Below are 18594 nucleotides of genomic sequence, written 5' to 3' on the forward strand. Positions count from 1 at the left end.
CGCGCGTCCTGTTCCCGGGTGCACCCGGGAGCCGGGAGCCGGTAGCTCCGAGCGGGCAGAGGCCCCTAGAGAGGGCGCTTTTGCTCCTCCTGCTGCGCTGGCCGCCCAGGGCCACTTTCCCAAAGCTGTCGCCTGCTCCCCAGGAAGGGAAGAACGCCAGGGCTGTGGAGGCAGAGGTCGGAGGGGCGCTGCCCTTGCGGCTCTGCTGCCACCTGCCAGGGTTCTGCGGGCAGAGGTCTGCACCCACCGCCCCGGGGCGGGGCCTCTCCGGGTCCGCATGCTGTGCCCAGCACCTCCCTAGTTTGGGCCCAGGGTCCTGCTCCCAGGCGCAAGGGAGGAGACGAGGACGGGGACGTGCTGCAGCACAACTGTCCTCCAGGGCACCGAGGGTCCAGGCCCTGGCATGCCCCTGAGTGGCACCTGCTGGGGCCTGCTGTTGCTTCATCCCGTGTAGTCGTCCTGGTTTTGGGTGGTTGGGTGGGTGGGGATGTTGCTGGCAGAAGACCGGTGGAAGGTGGCTGAGAAACCCCGTTTGCATACCCTACAAGGTCCCTCCAAGTATAAGAGAATGATGAAGACCTGGGTTTGAATCGCAGCTCTACCATTCCTTAGCCGTGTGACCTTGACCAGTTACTTAACCTGTCCAAACCTCTGTTTCCATTAAAAAGTGTGTTTTTTAGTAGAGTGCAGCGGCTCACTTCTGTAATCCCAACACTCAGGAGGCTGAAGCAGAAAGATCAAAAGTTCAAGGCCAGATTGGGCTACCTGGCCAGACCCTGTCTCAAAGGAAAAAAATAAAATAGTGTGGTTACTACCGCAAGGTTTGTCCTAGGGACCAAACAACGCAGGTAGAGAGGCTTGGGCCCTACGTGATAGTGGATTGACACTAGGTTCTCTCCAGACTTTGGATCATCCTGACATAAGCATCATCTCTGTGCCCACCTCCCATCCTAGTGCAGATGGATGGGGTATGTTCAGAGAGTTTGGGGACATCCCCTGCTACTCATTGTCCGAGTCCCTAACACAGGGTAAACTCAAAAGTCCAAACAAGCTGTACTGCCTGGCTGATGGGTTGTGTCATATTTCTATCATCAAGTTTTAGGTTTTCTCTTTCTCTTGCCTCTCTAGCAGTACTGAGGATCAAACCCTGGGGTTCTCTACCACTGAGACACATCTCTTTTGTTGTTTTTTGTTATTTTGTTTTGTTTTTTTGAGACAAGGTTTTGCTAAGTTGCTCGGGCTGGCCTCAAACTTGCCATCTTCCTGCCTCAGCTTCTGGAGCAGTTGGGATTATAGATGTGCGTCACCATACATGCTTAAATTCTGTTTTCTTTTACCTTGATTTTTACTGATTTTTCTCCACTAAACCGCTTGTGTTCTGTGTCTCATTGATAACAATAGCTATTTTGGGGGGCTTGTTATTTACCTAACTATGTAAAGAGCTTTGCATGAAACTTCTTATTTAATTCTTAAAACAGACACACAACTGGATTATTACCTGCATTTCACAGATGAAAGAGTTGAGGCTCCGGTGGTTAGGTAATTTGCCATGGGAGAGGCCAGGTCTGGCTGTCTTGGAGCCTGTGCCTTTAGCCACCAGGCTATGCCTCCCTTGCCTCGGGGACTTGAGATCACAAGGAGCAAAGACAGGCGGGGAAAAGTGGGGTGTGATCATGGGCAACCCTTAGCCTTGTGCTCCCCAAAGGAAGCCTCCCCTCTATTTGCAGAGGAAGCAGGTGCAGCAATTAGCAGCAAAAACATACCCTGTCTCTGGGCCTACCACAGACTGGCTGTGTGACCTTGGGGATGTTGTATACCCTCTCTGTGTCCTCCTGAGGTTGTAAAGAGAATCAAATGAGTTACATTTGCAGAGTTCTTAAAACAATGCCTGCCTGGCACAAAGTAAAATGAACATTTGATAAGTGCCTTTTTTAAAACCTGAGGCTTGAGCCTAGAAAGTGCTGAATTACAGCCTTATTTATTTATTTATATTTGTGGTACTAGGGATTGAGCCCACGGTTTTCACACTGAGCTACAACCCCCGCCCCTTTTTATTTTTTTATTTTGAGACAGGGTCTCCCTAATCACCCAAACTGGGCTCCAATTTGAAATCCTCTTGCCTCATGCTCCAGAGTAGCTGGAATTATGTGAGTCGCCACACCCTGCTAAATGCATTCTTTTAGTGCTACTTATCCTCAGGTGTGAATACTTTTTTGCCTAGCCACTTGAAATCAGTAGGAGGTAGGGTGAGGGTATTGGTGTCTTTTTACACACTGGAAGACTGAGACCCTGGTTATATGGAAACAGCCAGTCTGCATCTTCACCTGCCTCCCTGTGAGCCCAAGCCCTCCATTAAGTCACCCCAGTAACTCCATGTGGGAAAAAAAAAAATGTACCTTATGACTCCCCACCATGCACTCCTCAATGGGAAATCACAATGTAGCCAGACATCTGATCCTCCAGCTCTAACACCACTGAGACACAGGCACACAGCTGGCAGGGGTGTGTCTGGAAGAACTGCCACCAGCCCCTGTTCTCCAATATTCTACCCCAGGTTAGACCTCCTCTGTGCCCACAGCCCTGCCCTGGCTTGGAGAGCAGTTGCTGATGTTGCAATCTATTGCCCAGCAACCCTGACCCCACCTACACAATTAAGAGCTTGAAGTATCCCCATGGACAGGCCTGGCCACCTGGACTCCACCCCTTACCTGCCCTTTGACCTTGTGTGGGTGACTCTCCTCCCTGGGCCTTGCTTCCTGCCCTGAAAAGTGGAGACTGCGATCTGAGGGGCCCCCATCCTAGGCAAGTGAAGGAGCAGGGCAGTTTCAGAGAGGACAGTGAAGAGAGACCTGGTGCTTTCAGGTGCTGAGCACTCAGCTGGACGAGCACCCAACCTGAAGCCACTTAGTGGAGAGGCACCCACAATGCTCCATGTCCCCAAAGTAGGAAAATGGGTGGGGGGCTGGCTGGGTGGGGCCTTGGTTCTGGGAGAGAAACACAGTCCAGGGGTAGGAATGGGCCTTGTGATTCCCAGAGTGCCCTGAAATTGGAGTTGAGAAAAGGAAACCAGTTAGGGCCCCCCCCATACCACCCAAGATGCACACAGCTACCTTTAACCCGCTCTGGAGCCTGGGATCTGTGCCTGATGTTTACACCTACCTGGCTCCCAGACACACCTACGTCCACACCTCCACTCCAAGGCCAGCAAATCCCTTGACTCTGTGGATGCCACAAAGTCACTTAGCTCCCATGCACGCATACATAAGCAATGCGTTTACACATCCAGACACATTCCCACCATGCCTCTGTGTTCTCTGGCCTGAGAATATTTCACGGGCACTTTATTTCTGAAGCTTCCTTAGTCTGCAGGGTCTTATTGTGGGCACAGCCGAAAAGCATGGAAGTTCTGTAATATTCTAGCTTTACAGAGAAGTTGATCTAGGTTTGGATCCCAAGCTCATTACTTTATTTACAGTGAGGCCTTGGGAAAGTTACTTAACCTCTCTGATCCCCGTAGCCTCCTCTTAAAACAGTGGTGACACCTTAGGATTGTCAAGGATTTAATGCATCAGGTACACATTCTTGAAACACTTAATAAATGATGCCTGCCACAGTTACTAAATTGGGGTGTTTTGAAAGTCAATTTAGGTGAGGAAAGAGGGAGGCATAAATGACAGGCAGTTACTCTCTGCACTTTTCAACCAGCTGCAGAGACTCCCGGGAACCCCAGGACTGGAGGGTGGGCCGGAGAAGTCCTGAGGGGGAGGTTTGGGTTGAGGACACTTGCACATCCAAAGTTGCCATCACCTTCACCAGGTTGTTGTTCTCTGTCTTTGTCTATTTTCCTTTCTTCCCTGGGGACCCCCCCCCCACAGAGCTGTACAGTTGTCAGCAGAAGGGGCCCCCAGGGCCCCCCAGTAGGAGGAGGTGGGGCAGCACACACACACACACACACACACACACACACACCTGCTCTGGGAGCATCCCCAGGGCCCACTCAGCTCTGTCCCCAAGCACCCTGAGCCACTTCTCTCCTCCCACCCATCCAGTTGCCCTGACCATGGAGGGCCATGGACAAGTGAGAGGGCAGCACCTGGTGGCAGGGCTTGGATGGGCTGAGGCCACTGCCAACTCCCTGCCTTTGCCAATGGAGCAGCTTTCTAGAGGATAGGACGTCCCCAGCCTGCCTTGCTCCAGAGGTGGGAGCTCAGCATTCTGGGAGTTGTAGTATTCACTGGTGACCTGAGCCACAGCTGGAGAGGGGAGGCTGCTGTAGGGGACCCAAGAGTAAGGGACACTTGTACTGTAGCCTAGCCCGGAGCCACCAGCAGGTAGCACAGACTGGGAAGTCCTGCTTTGTATCTGACTTCTCATTCTGACCCCATCCTCCAACCCTGCTCTGAGGACCCTGAAGTTAAAAATCTGGTTTTGAAAGCAGTCATATTGAGGCAATTAACAAACTTGAAAACTAATCCCATGAAATCAGGACTTTTTGTTTTGATGCTGGGGATGGAACTCAGGGTCTTACACATGGTAGGCAGATAGGCAAGAGCCAGCCGTACATCTGGATTGCAGCCCCAGACTAGAAGGGACATATTAGGTCATTGCTGTTTCTTGCCCTACCCTCACTGGCCTGGAAGCCCCTCCCTCTGGCCTAAGACCCCTGCCATTGTCAGGCTCTTTCCTGCCCCTTTGGGGAGACCAGAATGAGGGAAACTCTGGTCTGCAGGCCTGTAGTCCATGCATTCTAGGAGGCCGAGGCAGGAAAATTGCAAGTTCGAACCCAGCCTGGGCAATTTAGCAACCTTTTCTCAAAAAATAAAAGAGGGCTGAGATGTAGCTGAGTGTGAAGGCCCTGGATTCATTCTCTAGTACTTAACACCAAAAAAACTGGGAGAGGGGGATGAGGCAGCCATTGAGAGTGACAGAGACCTTTCAGCTCAGTGTGACCTGCCAGCCCAGGGTGGGGACATAGCTTGAGAGCCAGGGAAGGCAGGCCCGTGTGATCCAAGCCTCCCTCCTGACCCGTATCTCCCAGGCCAGAGCCTCTGCCCTCCCACCAGCCTGGAGCTGCCCCCACATACACACAGAGCTCCCCCTGGCTGGGCCAAGGGCGTGCGGTGCGCCCACTGACCATGCTGCCCTTCACCCAGGAGGACCATGCGGCAGTAGGCGCCATGTTGCCCTTCTTGCTGGCCACGCTGGGCACCACGGCCCTGAACAATAGCAACCCCAAGGACTACTGCTACAGTGCCCGCATCCGCAGCACCGTCCTGCAGGGCCTGCCCTTTGGGGGCGTCCCCACCGTGCTGGCCCTTGACTTCATGTGCTTCCTGGTGAGTGCTCACTGCCCGCTCTGCCCTTCACCCGGGCCCAGCAACCCTGGCAGACTGCACCCTCTCCACCACATTGGCTTCCATGTGTGACCACTAGAGGGGTCCCCACCTCCTGGCCCTTTTCCCTTGCCGGCCTGTCCCCTCCCAAGATGTGGCTCTGGCCCCAGTGCCCAGCCTCCTGGTCTGCACCTCCCACTCCCCTCTTCCCTCAGGCACTACTGTTCCTGTTTTCCATCCTCCGGAAGGTGGCCTGGGACTATGGGCGGCTGGCCTTGGTGACAGATGCAGACAGGTAAGGGTACGCACTCAGCCACCTCATTCCATGCTGCTCAGGAAACAAGGGGGTAGGTCCTTTCGGTTCCCTTTTACGGGGGAGTGGGAGGTGGGCTTGGTCCATTGCCAGTCCTCTCCCACCCCATAACCCTGTCTGTTCTCTGTCCCCAGGCTCCGGCGTCAGGAGAGGGACAGAGTGGAACAGGAATAGTATGTGGGGCACCAGCCCCTCGCCCCCACTAAACCAGCTTTCCTCTCTCTCCTCTCACGCTTCTCTCTCCTCCTGCCAAGCTGCTGGTTTCTCTCCTCTGCAGGCTCTTGGTGGTTCAGACGGTCGCAGGCGGTGTGCTTTGCAGAGCAAGGGGCTCCCGGCTTTTCTCTGTTCCCCGCCTCAGCTCTCTTGGGCCCTGCCTGGGAGAAGCCCCCTCCCCACGTGGCCCCCCAGGAAACCGCAGCACACAGTCCTCAGCACGATTATGCAGAGACAAGCTTGGTGTCCCCAGCCCTTCTGCCCCTAACAGCTAGCTCTTCACGTTCCAGGGTTCCCTGTCCAGCCTGGGAGGGGGCTGCCCAAGGAGCCCTCGTTCGGGCCTGTGTCCCTCACTGTGGCCTCTGTAGGACTTGGAGTTGAAGCTGTGTCAGCTGCCGGGCTGGAGAGCAGGGAGGGAGGCATCTTCCCCACCTCTCATCTTCCACCCCACCCTTGGGTTCCCCTGGTCCCCCTCCCTTCGCCTCCCTTTGCTCTTTGCCCAGCATCAGCTCTGTTGCACCCGCCCCCTGCTGGTCAGGACCAGAACTGCAGGGATTCTAACATTCTTGCTTAGGCTTCATCTGGGCGATGATGATGAAGAGACCCTCCTTCCACAGGCCTCAGGGCCCCATCGGTGCTGGAGGGAACAGGCAGGGTAGAGGGTGGTCACTCCTGCTTTGGCCTCTGTGCTTTCTGTGCTTTCTTTGGCCCCCGAACTCTGGGTTTCCCTTCCCACTCCCCAGGGCTCACACTCACCCCGCTCTGGTTTCTTCCCCTCCCCAGTGTGGCCTCCGCTATGCATGGGGACAGTCATGACCGGTATGAGCGTCTCACCTCTGTGTCCAGCTCTGTCGACTTTGACCAAAGGGACAACGTGAGTGTCCTCCCCAAAATGCCTTACCTGCCCCGCGGCGTGTGGGCCAAGCACCCGTGTACAGTGCTGTGGGGTCAGGGACTCGTTGAGACCCACAGGCCTAGAGCTCCTTCCTGGCTCCTATCCTGTGTCATGACCTCCAAGTAGCACAGCCCTCACACTGTGTACTCCCAGACTCTGCCGCAGCAGAGTCCAGTACCCACCTCAAGGGCACCGTCTTGCTGGTTAATTCGAGGCCACCGTCTTGCTGTAGAACTGACTTTAGAAATCACGTATGTGTCTGCTGGGCGCGATGGCACTTGCCTATAATCGAAGTACTTGGGGTGAGGCAGGAAGATCACCAGGAGTTCAAGGCAAGCTTGGGATACATAGTGAGTTCAAGGTCAACCAAAACTGCAGAGGAAGACCCTGACTCAGAAAAACAAGATCGCAGTGTGTTTTCCCGGTCAGGTATCTGAGCGTACAGACTGCTGCAGCGCCTAGAAAGGCATCCCGGCAGACCTAGCTGTAGGGACAGCTGTCGTGCAGTTCACAACACTCTAGTGTTCGGACCCTGGGGGTCCCTGGTCAGCCCAGTTTGGGCTGGGGGTCCTGGGGATGACAGCCCAGTGGAAGGTGGGTGTCGCTTCTTGAGTTGGACTCAGTCAGGTAAGTGTCGAGGCACAGGTTTCAGCCTTGCTAGCCGGAGGTGTCCCGGTGGTTCCCAGACGTGGGAGATTCTCAGGCAGCGGCCTCCCACTCCCTGAGTGAGGTCTGGACCTCCTGTTGGGAGCCTGGTGGCAGGTCCCCTCTACCTAGCCACCTTGACACACCCCATTGTCTGCCCAAAGGGGCTTCGGGGACAGAGGAGAGAGACATCCTGTAGCTCACAGTGACCTGGGTTTGGTGCCTCCGGGATGGACTGGAAGGGTGCAGTAGGAGTGCAAGCGGATGAGGTGCCTACCTCTCTGGTTTTGGCAGCTGGAAGTAAGGGGACTTCCTGGGAACCCCAAGCTGCTCCCATCCTGACCCACATAACCACAGGGTTCTGTGGGCCTCTAGCTCCGAACATGAGGCTGCACAGATAACCTGGTTGCGTGTTGTTCTTTTTGCTTTGAGGACAGGGATCTCCTCTTCCCCTGCTTCCCTTTTCTGGCCCGAGTGCATTCCTTGGTTTGGGGGTTCTCCTTGGGGAAGGTGCAAGTGTGACTGTGCGGGGTGAGCTGCAGGCTGGACATGGTCCTGAAAATGGGGGTGGTGTGGGGGAGCAAGGGCAGTGGTGGCCTGGGGTCTCCTGCTGACGGCCTCTGTCTCCCCAGGGCTTCTGCTCCTGGCTGACAGCCATCTTCAGGATAAAGTAAGTGAATGCTTCCAGCTTAAAGAAAGAGAGAAACAGAAAGAAATTTCATGCCTACCATCTCCCTCCAGAATGCAGAGGCCAGCAGCTCAGAGGGCCTTAGTGCTCCTAGCCAGCCTGGCGACTGCTTCCTGCTCCCTGCTCCAGGCCACCTGGCCATGGGGCCCGGCCCCCACTGTCCCCAAATGTTCACTTTCTTCATGATGCCCTGCCCTGCAGCCAGCCCTGTCCTCCTGTTTCCTATGCCCACCCCTGCTCCCCGAGAGCAGGGCCTGGACCCCAGCCCAGCCCCCTGCAGCCAGGGGGAGGGCAGCGGCAGGCAGAAGCCAGTATCCAGCAGGCAGCAAGGCAGGCGATCGAGCCAGAGCCCAGCAGGCAGGCAGTGAGCGCTGAGAGAGGCAGGAAGCTGGACAGGTCAGCACCACCCCGGCCCAGGCTGGGCCCCCACCAGCGCTGCTCCACCTTCTGCCCACCTTCCCACTGCTGCCCCACTTGAACTATCCCCTCTTTTGGGTCCTTCTTTTCCCTCTCTCCTCTCCCCTCCCAGGAGACTGGGGACTCAGACATCCCATTCCAGCCGCATACTGGGCTGGCCAGCGGGTGGGATGGATGGGGACTGGGGTCAGCTGTGGCCTGCAGGCCCAGTCCTGACCTTGTCCTCTGCCACCCCCTTGGCCCATAGGGACGATGAGATCCGGGACAAGTGTGGGGGCGACGCTGTGCACTACCTGTCCTTCCAGCGGCACATCATTGGGCTGCTGGTCGTCGTGGGCGTCCTCTCTGTGGGCATCGTGCTGCCTGTCAACTTCTCAGGGGACCTGCTGGGTCTGTGAGGACGGGACAACTCGGGTGGGGGAGGTGGGAGCAGGAGCACAGACCCCGACCCCGTCAACACCTGTGCCCCTCCACCTCCAGAGAACAACGCCTACAGCTTTGGGAGAACCACCATCGCCAACTTGAAATCAGGGTGAGGCTGGCACCAGCTGCTAGGCCCCTGGGTGGGGGCAGGGGTGGAGATGTCTGGGGACGGCAGAGGCAGATCCCTTGGAGTGTCCCCAAGTGGGTCATGGAAAAGGCTGGCAGGATCATTAGAGGGCGCTGCAGCCACTGAGCAGGGTGTGAGACAGTCTGTGGGAGCATCTCCACTGGGGTGTCCTAGGGCATGTGGGCTGTGCAGCCCATCCCGTGCCAGCTCAGTGCTGGAGACGGGTGTCTGGGGTTCCGGGGTTGGGGCGGCTGCATCTGCACGTGTCCAGCTGTGCGCACCCCCTTGCTACCCCAGGAACAACCTGCTGTGGCTGCACACCTCCTTTGCCTTCCTGTACCTGTTGCTCACTGTCTACAGCATGCGGAGACACACGTCCAAGATGCGCTATAAGGAAGATGACCTGGTGAGGGCCCCTCAGCTCCCCTGCAGGCCCCGCCACGCCCAGCCCTTCCTATGGACTTCACCCTGCTGCAGGCCCTACTCCACCCACCCTCATGTACCAACCTAGAATTAGGCCACCAGGTTTGAGCCCTGACTCTGGAGCTCAGAGGCTCCCCTCAGCCTCTCCCCAGAAACATAACCTGGCCTCAGTTTCCTGTTGTGAAATAAGATTGTAGTTCCCCCAACAGGGTTTCTGGGAAGGGGAGACCCGGCAGTTCATGTCCACTTGCGGCTGTGCCTGGCCCTGGGAAATGGCTGTGGTTGGTGATGGGTGATGACAGTCCCCATCTTCTTAGCCAGCTCTGAGCACCAACCCTAATCCAGCCACTGTGCTGGGACCCCAGTGGGAGGGCCTGGGGTCAGCCCCCTCCCATGAACCCTGTCACCCCTCCAGGAGCAGGGCCTTGTGGTGCTGCTCTTTTAGCAGTCTCTGCGGTGCTGCCATTTGAGTACCCCAACCTTCCCCAGGATCCAGTGTGTCCCCGCCACACAGCACCCTCGCTCTGCTCACCCCTCAATACTAAGCCCCGTTCCAGCCCTCCCCAAATCCTCTGGCTCCCAGCGGTCCCCTCTCAGGAAGCTCCTTCCCCCTCAGGTGAAGCGAACCCTTTTTATCAATGGGATCTCCAAGTACGCCGAGTCGGAGAAGATCAAGAAGCACTTTGAGTGAGTCGGTGCCCCTGTGCCTTTGAGCGTGTGTTAAGCAAGTGTGAGGCCCGGGGTTCAACCCCAACTCCCCATCAAAAAAAAAAAAAAAAAAAAAAAAAAAAGCAGGAGAAATAGGTAAACTCTGGACAGATGTCGCCTCTGTCCTCTCCACTTCTGATGTGGATGGGCTCACAGGTTGTTGGTCAGGGTGCACTGGAGGTGGGTGCTTTCCTCTATTTTCGGTCATGTTCTGGGCCATGGATGTGCAGGTGAAACTGGAGGACTCTGATGGCTGCCCAGGAACCCAGGAGAGGCTGGGCTTGCTCTCAGGCTCTTCCAGCTCTGGAATCCTGTCTTGGTGGGAGGAACTCTGGGACTTCGAGGCAGCAGCAAGCTGGAGAAGAGGGAGGGGGCTCGAGTGACAAGGAGGGCCCTCCCTGGTCCCCAGGACCAGGGGGCACATGGGACAGGGCCGTGGGTGGTAGGGTTCAGGTTAAGAGATTGTCTGTGGAAGGTGCAGGGATTGGGGCCACCGCGCATGCTCCCCACTTTCTCGAGAGTCACAGCAATGGGCTTGGGACTATGAAAGGAGAACAGAGGGTCCTCAGGCTCTTGGGGTTCACACACCGTGGGGGGTCAGCCTTAGGAGCAGGCCTGGGCTCCCGTCGGAGGTTGACCTGAGTCGTCTGTGGCTAAAATTAGAAGTTGATGGGTGTCGCGATAAGGCTGGTGGTGGTGGCCTGAAGTCTGGCACCAGCATGAGGAACTCTTGAGATCCAGATTTTCCATGGTTTGGCCTGCACAGAGCTCAGGCCTCGTTCTGGACTGGGGCAGCTGTGGTCTGACAGGAGAGGGTGTTGGGCCAACCTGGGACTGGATCTGGCTGGGGCCCAGCACCAGAGCCCTGTGCTGCAGGACTAAGGAGTGGCTCATGCTGGGTACCTTCTGTGTACCACATAGGAGAACACCAGGGACAGGCCCTGCCCCACTTCCCCAAGGAGCAGGCCAAAGTGGATCTCCCTGGGTCCATCAGCTGCTTGAGGTCCTGTCTGGGTCAGGACTGAGGACAGTGTGCTCCAAATCTGGTGACTTCCCTTTCCTTGAATCAGCTGTCTGCTCACACCGATGCCTGTTCTAAGGTGGACCCCGGTGGGCTACGCACTGCCTGGGGACGGAGCCTTCAGCAGAGCAAGCCACTCAGCACCCATGTCCTAGCTGGGGAGGCAGACAGTGGGGGACAGGAGTGGGGACGGGGCAGAGGGAGAGGGCTCAGGAAGTGGGTTGGGCAGGTGCCTGAGCCAGTGAGTGACCAACCATGCCAGCTCCTTCAGCCAGGGAGATTAGAACCGGCCTGACCAGTGTCGTGGGGACCACTCTATCCTGGCTGGTTCAGGGATCATCTGTTCTGTCATAGTGGTCATGGTCAACACTGGGCATGGTGGGCACATGCTGTAGCCACTGCACTCTGGGAGGCTGAGGCAGGAGGATCAAAAGTTTGAACCCAGCCTGGGCAAATTAAGCAGCTTTGCAAGACCACCTCAAAATAAAATAATAAAGTGCTTTTCCTCCCGCCAAGGAGACCGAAATCAGCCTGAGCAGCAGCAGGGTCAGAAAGCTCTGTCTCCTGCTACGGTGCTCATTTCCAAGGACCCTAGCCCAGATTTAAATTTCTAAACCCCACACATGTGTCAAGTCCATCTTGTGACACTGGAACTTTATCTCACGGATCTTTAATTCTTGGTGGTCCTCCATTAAAATTTTAACAAAATATAAAAAGACAGAAACTGCTGGGTGTGTTGGCACATCTGTAATCCCAGTACTCTGGGAGGCCGAGGCAGAAGGATCAAGAGTTCCAGCCCAGCCTGGGCACCTCAGCAAGACACTCAAAAAGGGCTGAAGGTGTGATTTGGGGCAAAGGTCCTGGGTTCAATTCCCATTACTGCGAAAAGTAAAATGAAAAATAAATGGGTATGCAGTCGATTAAGGATGGGGACCGAGAACTAGAGTAGGATTGGATTTAAAAGGTAAGTTGTCTTTCCTCAGTCAGCCACTGTTCTCTGAGCCCAGCCAGGTGGCAGGGGTTGGTCGGGTAGGGACTGGGTGTCAATCTCTGGTCCGAAGTCAGGGTCAGGATGAGGTCCCGGCTGGCCTCAGGCCCTGGTGAAAGAGCAGCCGGGTAGCAGGGCTGCCCCTCACTGAGGCCAAGTGTGGGACAGGACCACGTCTCCCAGGAACAGGGTTGCAGCCCTGCCTCCCCATGAGGACTGGCAGGAGGGGGATTCCAGGTTTTAGTCTTGGGGGTTGGTGGGGGGCAGTGGGAGCGGGGAGGTCTCCACAGCAGAGTCCCGGAGTGCTAGTGTTGGCCAGCAGTGGGAGGTGACATTGGCCCCATTTCAGGGAGGCCTACCCCAACTGCACGGTCCTCGAAGCCCGCCCCTGTTACAACGTGGCACGCCTTATGTTCCTGGACGCAGAGAGGTAGGCTAGGGCAGGGGGTGACCAGGGACCCTGGCTTCCTGCCCAGGGCTCCATGGGCGCTTGGGTTTAATCCCACCCCAGAGTGCTGGCTGCTCCTGACCCCACCCTGAGGATCCACCCTCCTCCCCTCTGGCCCTGAGGGATGGGTGGGGACACTGGGCTGAGGACATCTGTGCAGCACTCCCTGAACAGACCCAGGCGGCACACCCTCATCCTTGGGAGTGGTCAGTGACAGGAGCGCGCCAGCTAGGGGTGACAGGCACCTGGACCCCACAGGAAGAAGGCAGAGCGGGGAAAGCTGTACTTCACAAACCTGCAGAGCAAGGAGAATGTGCCCACCATGATCAACCCCAAACCTTGCGGCCACCTCTGCTGCTGTGTGGTGCGCGGCTGTGAACAGGTACAAGGGAGCCCTGTCCCTAACCCTGCCACACACAGGCGGGGGGGCTCAGAGACCTATGGAGGAGGCAGTGCTGCCCTCCAGCCAGAGCCCTCGAAGCCCCAGCTCCCCCTGCTGGACTTGTCCTGTCTGTGCAGTGACCAGGTATTCAAAGCCCGGGTTGGGCTTTGAACTGTGCTGTGCTTGCTAACCCTGGCTTTGGCAAGTTCCTTCGTGGCTCTGTGCCTTGGTTTCCTCATCTGTAAGATAGGGCTAATTGTTCCCACATGTGTAAAAACACCTCAGGTGTCCTGGCACATGCCTGTAATCCCACACCCTCAGAGGCTGAGGCAGGAGGATGGAAAGTTTGAGCTCAGCCGGGTGACTGAGATACTGTCTCAGAAGAAAGGCCTGGGATGTAGCTCGGTGCAGAGGCCTGGGGGAGGAAGCCTGGCTTGTGGTGTGCCCAGTCCAGGTGGCTGGGGCTCTAGGTCTCAGCGCTCTGACTCGGCAGGTGGAGGCCATTGAGTACTACACGAAGCTGGAGCAGAAGCTGAAGGAGGACTACAAGCGGGAGAAGGAGAAGGTGAACGAGAAGCCGCTCGGCATGGCCTTCGTCACCTTCCACAACGAGACCATCACAGCCATGTGAGCCCCGCGCCCCCCGCCCCCCACACCCGTGCGCTGAGCGCTCAGTGGGTTCTCAGTGGTGACGGCACCGTCCCCTGTCAGCATCCTGAAGGACTTCAACGTGTGCAAGTGCCAGGGCTGCGCCTGCCGCGGGGAGCCACGCACCTCGTCCTGCAGCGAGTCCCTGCGCATCTCCAACTGGACCGTGTCCTACGCCCCCGACCCCCAGAACATCTACTGGTGAGAAGTGGGGGCACCGGGGGTGGGGACAGACCCCCGAGCCCCTGCCTGACTTCTCTGCTCCAGGGAGCACCTGTCCATCCGCGGCTTCATCTGGTGGCTGCGCTGCCTGGTCATCAACGTCGTGCTCTTCATCCTCCTCTTCTTCCTCACCACCCCGGCCATCATCATCACCACCATGGACAAGTTCAACGTCACCAAGCCCGTGGAGTACCTCAACGTGAGCGCCGCACCCACCCAGCCTTCCCTTACCCTGCGCCACAGCCAAAGAGGCCAGGCCCGGCCCCGCTCCCGCCCACCTCCCCGATCCTTCCCGCCACCCGGTCAAGGGCCCATTTGAAATTCCAAGGAGCTCTGGCTTTGCGTGTGAGACCCAGAGTATATGACCCAATCCCCACCCTTCTGCTTGCCAACTGGGTGAGTCTGCCTCGGTTTACCCATCTATAAAATGGGCCGGTGTCATTGCCGTGAGGACGGTGCCAAGCTGGGCGCGTGCAGGTGTCATACCACTCGAGTGTCGGGGCTGTGGGGCGCAGACGGGCCCTGCCTGACACTCGTCCCCCTGCCGCGCAGAACCCCATCATCACGCAGTTCTTCCCCACTCTGCTGCTCTGGTGCTTCTCGGCCCTGCTCCCCACCATCGTCTACTACTCAGCCTTCTTCGAGGCGCACTGGACCCGGTGAGGGTGCACACTGCCCGCGCATACCGCTGTGCCCTGTCGCCCTGTCCGGATCACCTCAGGAAGCCCCTTCCCCTGGCACCACCACTCCCCGCCCCGTCGTGCTGGCCAGCGCCCTGACCTCTGCCCATTCCCTGTGCCCTGCACCAGCTCCGGGGAGAACAGGACCACCATGCACAAGTGCTACACCTTCCTCATCTTCATGGTGCTGCTCCTGCCCTCACTGGGACTGAGCAGGTGAGCAGGCTGGGGGCCGGGGCAGGGACATAAGGCTGCCCGTAGTGTCCCCCAGGCCATCCCAGACCCACCTTCTCCCCTCCCTCCAGCCTGGACCTCTTCTTCCGCTGGCTCTTCGACAAGAAATTCTTGGCGGAGGCAGCTATTCGGTTTGAGTGAGTAGCCAGGGCCCCACGGGAGTGGGAGGGAGGGCTGGACAGCACCCAGCCGTGGGCGGAGAGGCAGAAAGGTCCGACCTCATGGTCTGCGAGGTCCCTGGGTCTCCAGGAGCCCATCTGAAGCAGGGTCCCCCTGGTACTCAGGGCTCTAGGGCATCCCTGCGGGCCCATGGGTGTCTGTCTGCCTTGGGAGCAGTCGGCAGTGAATCTCGGTCAGATGATGGGAGGGACTTGGGGTCCCTGCAGCTCCCTGGTATCTGTGCTGCGAGGGTGTGGGGAGGCTCCTGGCCTCACGACTCTGAGTGTCTCAGGAAACAGGGCTCACGCTGTAGGGTGTTCCTGTGGCAGGAGTTGGGGGACAGTTTCTGGCAGCTCAAGTCAGGGTATGACGGGTTTTCTGTGGCCCCTTCTGTGGGAGCCCCATGGGGCAAGTGGGGGCACAGGACTGGGGCTCACCGTCAGCCATCTGCCAAGCTAGGACCCTGACTTGGGGTGTCTCAGGCATTGACGGGGTCCTGGGGCCTAGGGCAGACTGAAGCTTGTCTGCAGAGACATCTGAACCCAAAGCCTGGGTGCCTCTGGCTAGGGCGGGGTCTGGAGAATGTCTGGGCGCTCCTGGGGCTCCTGCTGGCTAGGCCTTGGAGATCTCGGGCAGCTGCTGCCTGCACACTGTGGTGGCCTCAGTGTCCCGAGCACTCTGAGATCTGAGTGAGGCAAGAATTGGGGGTGCCTCTGCGTAAGGTGCATCCACACGCACTCTGGGGTACCCGAGGGTATCTGGGGGAGTCTCTCGACTCTGGTATTCACACGGGGAGACTGGGTCACAGTGCTGGGGCCAGGTTGAGTGCCCAGGTGGAGGAAGCATGTGGAGGGTGAAGCTGGTGGCAATGGCATTGGCCACTGGGTCCCCCGGGGTGTGGCACTGGAGCACCCGGTGCCCACAGGTGTGTGTTCCTGCCGGACAACGGCGCCTTCTTCGTGAACTACGTCATTGCCTCGGCCTTCATTGGTAACGCCATGGACCTGCTGCGCATCCCAGGCCTGCTCATGTACATGATCCGCCTGTGCCTGGCTCGCTCGGCTGCTGAGAGACGCAACGTCAAGCGGGTATGGCCGCCCCGGCACAGCGGCCTGCAGGCGCCCTCTGTCGGCGTGACGGGAAACTGCAGTCATTGGGCTCTTTAGGGACTCAGGTGCTGGGACTCTGGGGACCCGGCTTCTGTGGCCCTCATCCCAGTCTCATCTGGGACCCTGCTTTTCCCATACGCATAGCTGTGGTTGACAGAGCTGGCCCTGGAGGTCCCCGATTCTGACAGGGTAGTGTTCTGTGCTGGGAGTTGGGAGAGGTTCTGGCCACCTAGCTCTAGGTCCCTGTGTCCTGACCCCACAAGAGGGCCCTGGATGTCCCCTGCCCACGATCTCCCCACTCTTGCTCCTGCACTCTTGCCCGGAAGGCCCTCAACCCCCCATTACGACCCTGCCTACCTCCCCTTGGCCACAGCCTCTCCTGCCTTCCCCACCCCAGACCTTAGGACCCTGCTGCTCCCGGCTCCGATCCTGATCCCTCTAGAGCTCCTGGTCTCTCCCTGCTGCCCTGGCCCCACAGCCTGTCCCCTGTGCTCTGAGCCCCTCCCGCCCATGTCCCCCCCAGCATCAGGCCTACGAGTTCCAGTTCGGCGCTGCCTACGCCTGGATGATGTGCGTCTTCACGGTGGTCATGACCTACAGTATCACCTGCCCCATCATCGTGCCCTTCGGTAGGCGCCGCCGCGCCGGGACCTGGGCCCTGCTCAGGGGGACCCGGGGCCTTGCCCAGCATCCTAGGAAGGAGGCCGCCCTGAGTGGACAGGGCCCGGCTGGGAGACCGTCCCCTCGGCCTCCCGCCCGGTTCCTAGCCCAGTCTGGGGCCTGGCCTGGGAGGCGGGGGAGAAGTTCAGCTCAGGCTGGACCCACCCAGTGTGTTGGTCCCTGGCAAAGCCACCCCGACATGGCCCTGTTGACCACCACACCGATGTTGCCACCCCGTGACATATCACACTGCCAGTAATGTCGCACAGCCACTGATGTGACCTCACACACACTCCCACTCCCACAGGGCACTGCAAGGGCACATGGCCCCTAAACACAGGGAAGCCCCGGGCCGGGGTGGGATGCATCCCCGCAGTGCACAGAGCTATCCTGCCATAACCAAGCTGTGTGACTTGGGCAGGGTCCTCTCCTTTCTCTCTGGGCATCTCGCACAGTTTGCTGCTAACTGTTCCCCACTTCAGCCTCTGCTTTCCCTGTAACATCCTGACCCTAGTGTAACCACCCTCTGGCCAGCGAAGGTTCCAGATTCCCAGACTAACCTTGCCCTGTTGGAAGCTCCCACAGCCGCAGGGAAATAGAGCCATGGAGTAACTTAGGCACATCTGTGGGGAGTCAGGGTGGAGGGAAGCAAGGAAGGCTGCAGGGGCCCCCTGCTGTTTGGGCCATTTCTGGTGGCAGGATTCCTGGCCAGGCAGAGGAGGCCCAAGCCCTGTGGTCATGCTGGGGTTACCAAGCTCCGTGCTGTCTCGGGCTGGGAAGGGGCAGCCCAGGTGGGCAGCCAGCCTGGTGACCACAGAAGGTCTGGGCAGCCTGTGCCCGACACCACGGTCTGTCGTGCTGGTTCCGAGGTCAGGGCCATGTGGCTTCCCCAGGGCTTATGTACATGCTGCTGAAACACCTGGTGGACAGGTATAACCTCTACTACGCCTACCTGCCTGCCAAGCTGGACAAGAAGATCCACTCGGGCGCTGTGAACCAGGTGGTGGCCGCGCCCATCCTCTGCCTCTTCTGGCTGCTCTTCTTCTCTACCATGCGCACAGGTGAGGCCACTGCTGCCTCCAGAGCTGGGGACAGGGTGGAGTCGGGAGGGCCTGGAGATGCCACGGCGAAGGCGCCATGCCAGGCCATGCGCCCGGATGGCAGCCCTGTCCTCTGTCCGCACACACACCAGGGTTCCTCGCCCCCACGTCTATGTTCACCTTCGTTGTCCTGGTGATCACCATCGTCATCTGCCTCTGCCACGTCTGCTTTGGACACTTCAAATACCTCAGTGCCCACAACTATAAGGTGGGGGCCAGGGCGGGCTGCCAGGCATCAGGAGGCCCAGGGGCTCGGGGACCTGCCCACAATGCCCGGCCTGCTGTTTCTCTCAAGATTGAGCATACGGAGACAGACACCGTGGGCCCCAGAAGCAATGGACGGCCCCCCACTGCTGCCGCCGTCCCTAAATCTGCGGTGAGTTCCACTCCCAGGCCAAGGAATGGGGTGCCTGACAGACTTGGCTCCAAAACCGGGTACCCTGTTAGTCATCCAGTTGGGGCAGCCTGTTCCAGACCCCAGGCGGGGGCCTGGGGACCTCGCCCTCATCCCTACCCCTCACCTGCTTATTCCCCCGCAGAAGTACATCGCCCAGGTGCTGCAGGACTCAGAGGGGGACGGGGATGGGGACGGGGCTCCTGGGAGCTCGGGGGACGAACCCCCGTCGTCCTCATCCCAAGATGAGGAGCTGCTGATGCCCCCGGATGGCCTCACGGACACGGACTTCCAGTCATGCGAGGACAGCCTCATAGAAAATGAGGTCCACCAGTGAGGGCGGGGCCCTGGAGGCTGCGCCCCC

The 18594-nt window shown here is 58.4% G+C and overlaps 1 protein-coding gene across 2 annotated transcripts; it reads left to right on the top strand.

The window, feature by feature from the left end:
• The first annotated feature begins 5138 nt into the window (after nucleotides 1–5138).
• Nucleotides 5139–18594, top strand: Tmem63b (transmembrane protein 63B). 2 transcript variants are annotated; one of them, XM_019206578.2, is made up of 23 exons: nucleotides 5139–5336; nucleotides 5549–5628; nucleotides 5781–5819; nucleotides 6643–6733; nucleotides 8032–8069; nucleotides 8752–8894; nucleotides 8985–9036; nucleotides 9352–9460; nucleotides 10094–10164; nucleotides 12544–12624; nucleotides 12901–13024; nucleotides 13518–13651; nucleotides 13736–13873; nucleotides 13940–14093; nucleotides 14447–14553; nucleotides 14704–14790; nucleotides 14880–14945; nucleotides 15893–16055; nucleotides 16600–16705; nucleotides 17630–17797; nucleotides 17929–18044; nucleotides 18132–18212; nucleotides 18376–18594. In XM_019206578.2, the coding sequence occupies exons 1-23, from the start codon at nucleotides 5178–5180 to the stop codon at nucleotides 18565–18567; spliced, it is 2499 nt and encodes an 832-aa protein (XP_019062123.1). In that variant the 5' UTR covers nucleotides 5139–5177; the 3' UTR covers nucleotides 18568–18594. The 2 variants fall into 2 exon arrangements, with proteins under 2 accessions (XP_019062123.1, XP_010616013.1); XM_010617711.3 differs by lacking the exon at nucleotides 5781–5819.

The sequence above is a fragment of the Fukomys damarensis genome, unplaced genomic scaffold (assembly GCF_012274545.1).
Source record: "Fukomys damarensis isolate Sample0158 unplaced genomic scaffold, DMR_v1.0_HiC HiC_scaffold_20, whole genome shotgun sequence".
Taxonomy (NCBI): Eukaryota; Metazoa; Chordata; class Mammalia; order Rodentia; family Bathyergidae; genus Fukomys; species Fukomys damarensis.

What these genes read in the sequence shown, in the direction of transcription:
- Tmem63b (XM_019206578.2), top strand. Translation starts at nt 5,178, where the DNA reads ATGTTGCCCTTCTTGCTGGCCACGCTGGGCACCACGGCCCTGAACAAT. An exon ending in TTGACTTCATGTGCTTCCTG is followed by an intron (nt 5,337 to 5,548) that starts GTGAGTGCTCAC and finishes CTCTTCCCTCAG; the next exon opens with GCACTACTGTTCCTGTTTTC. An exon ending in TGGTGCGCGGCTGTGAACAG is followed by an intron (nt 13,025 to 13,517) that starts GTACAAGGGAGC and finishes CTGACTCGGCAG; the next exon opens with GTGGAGGCCATTGAGTACTA.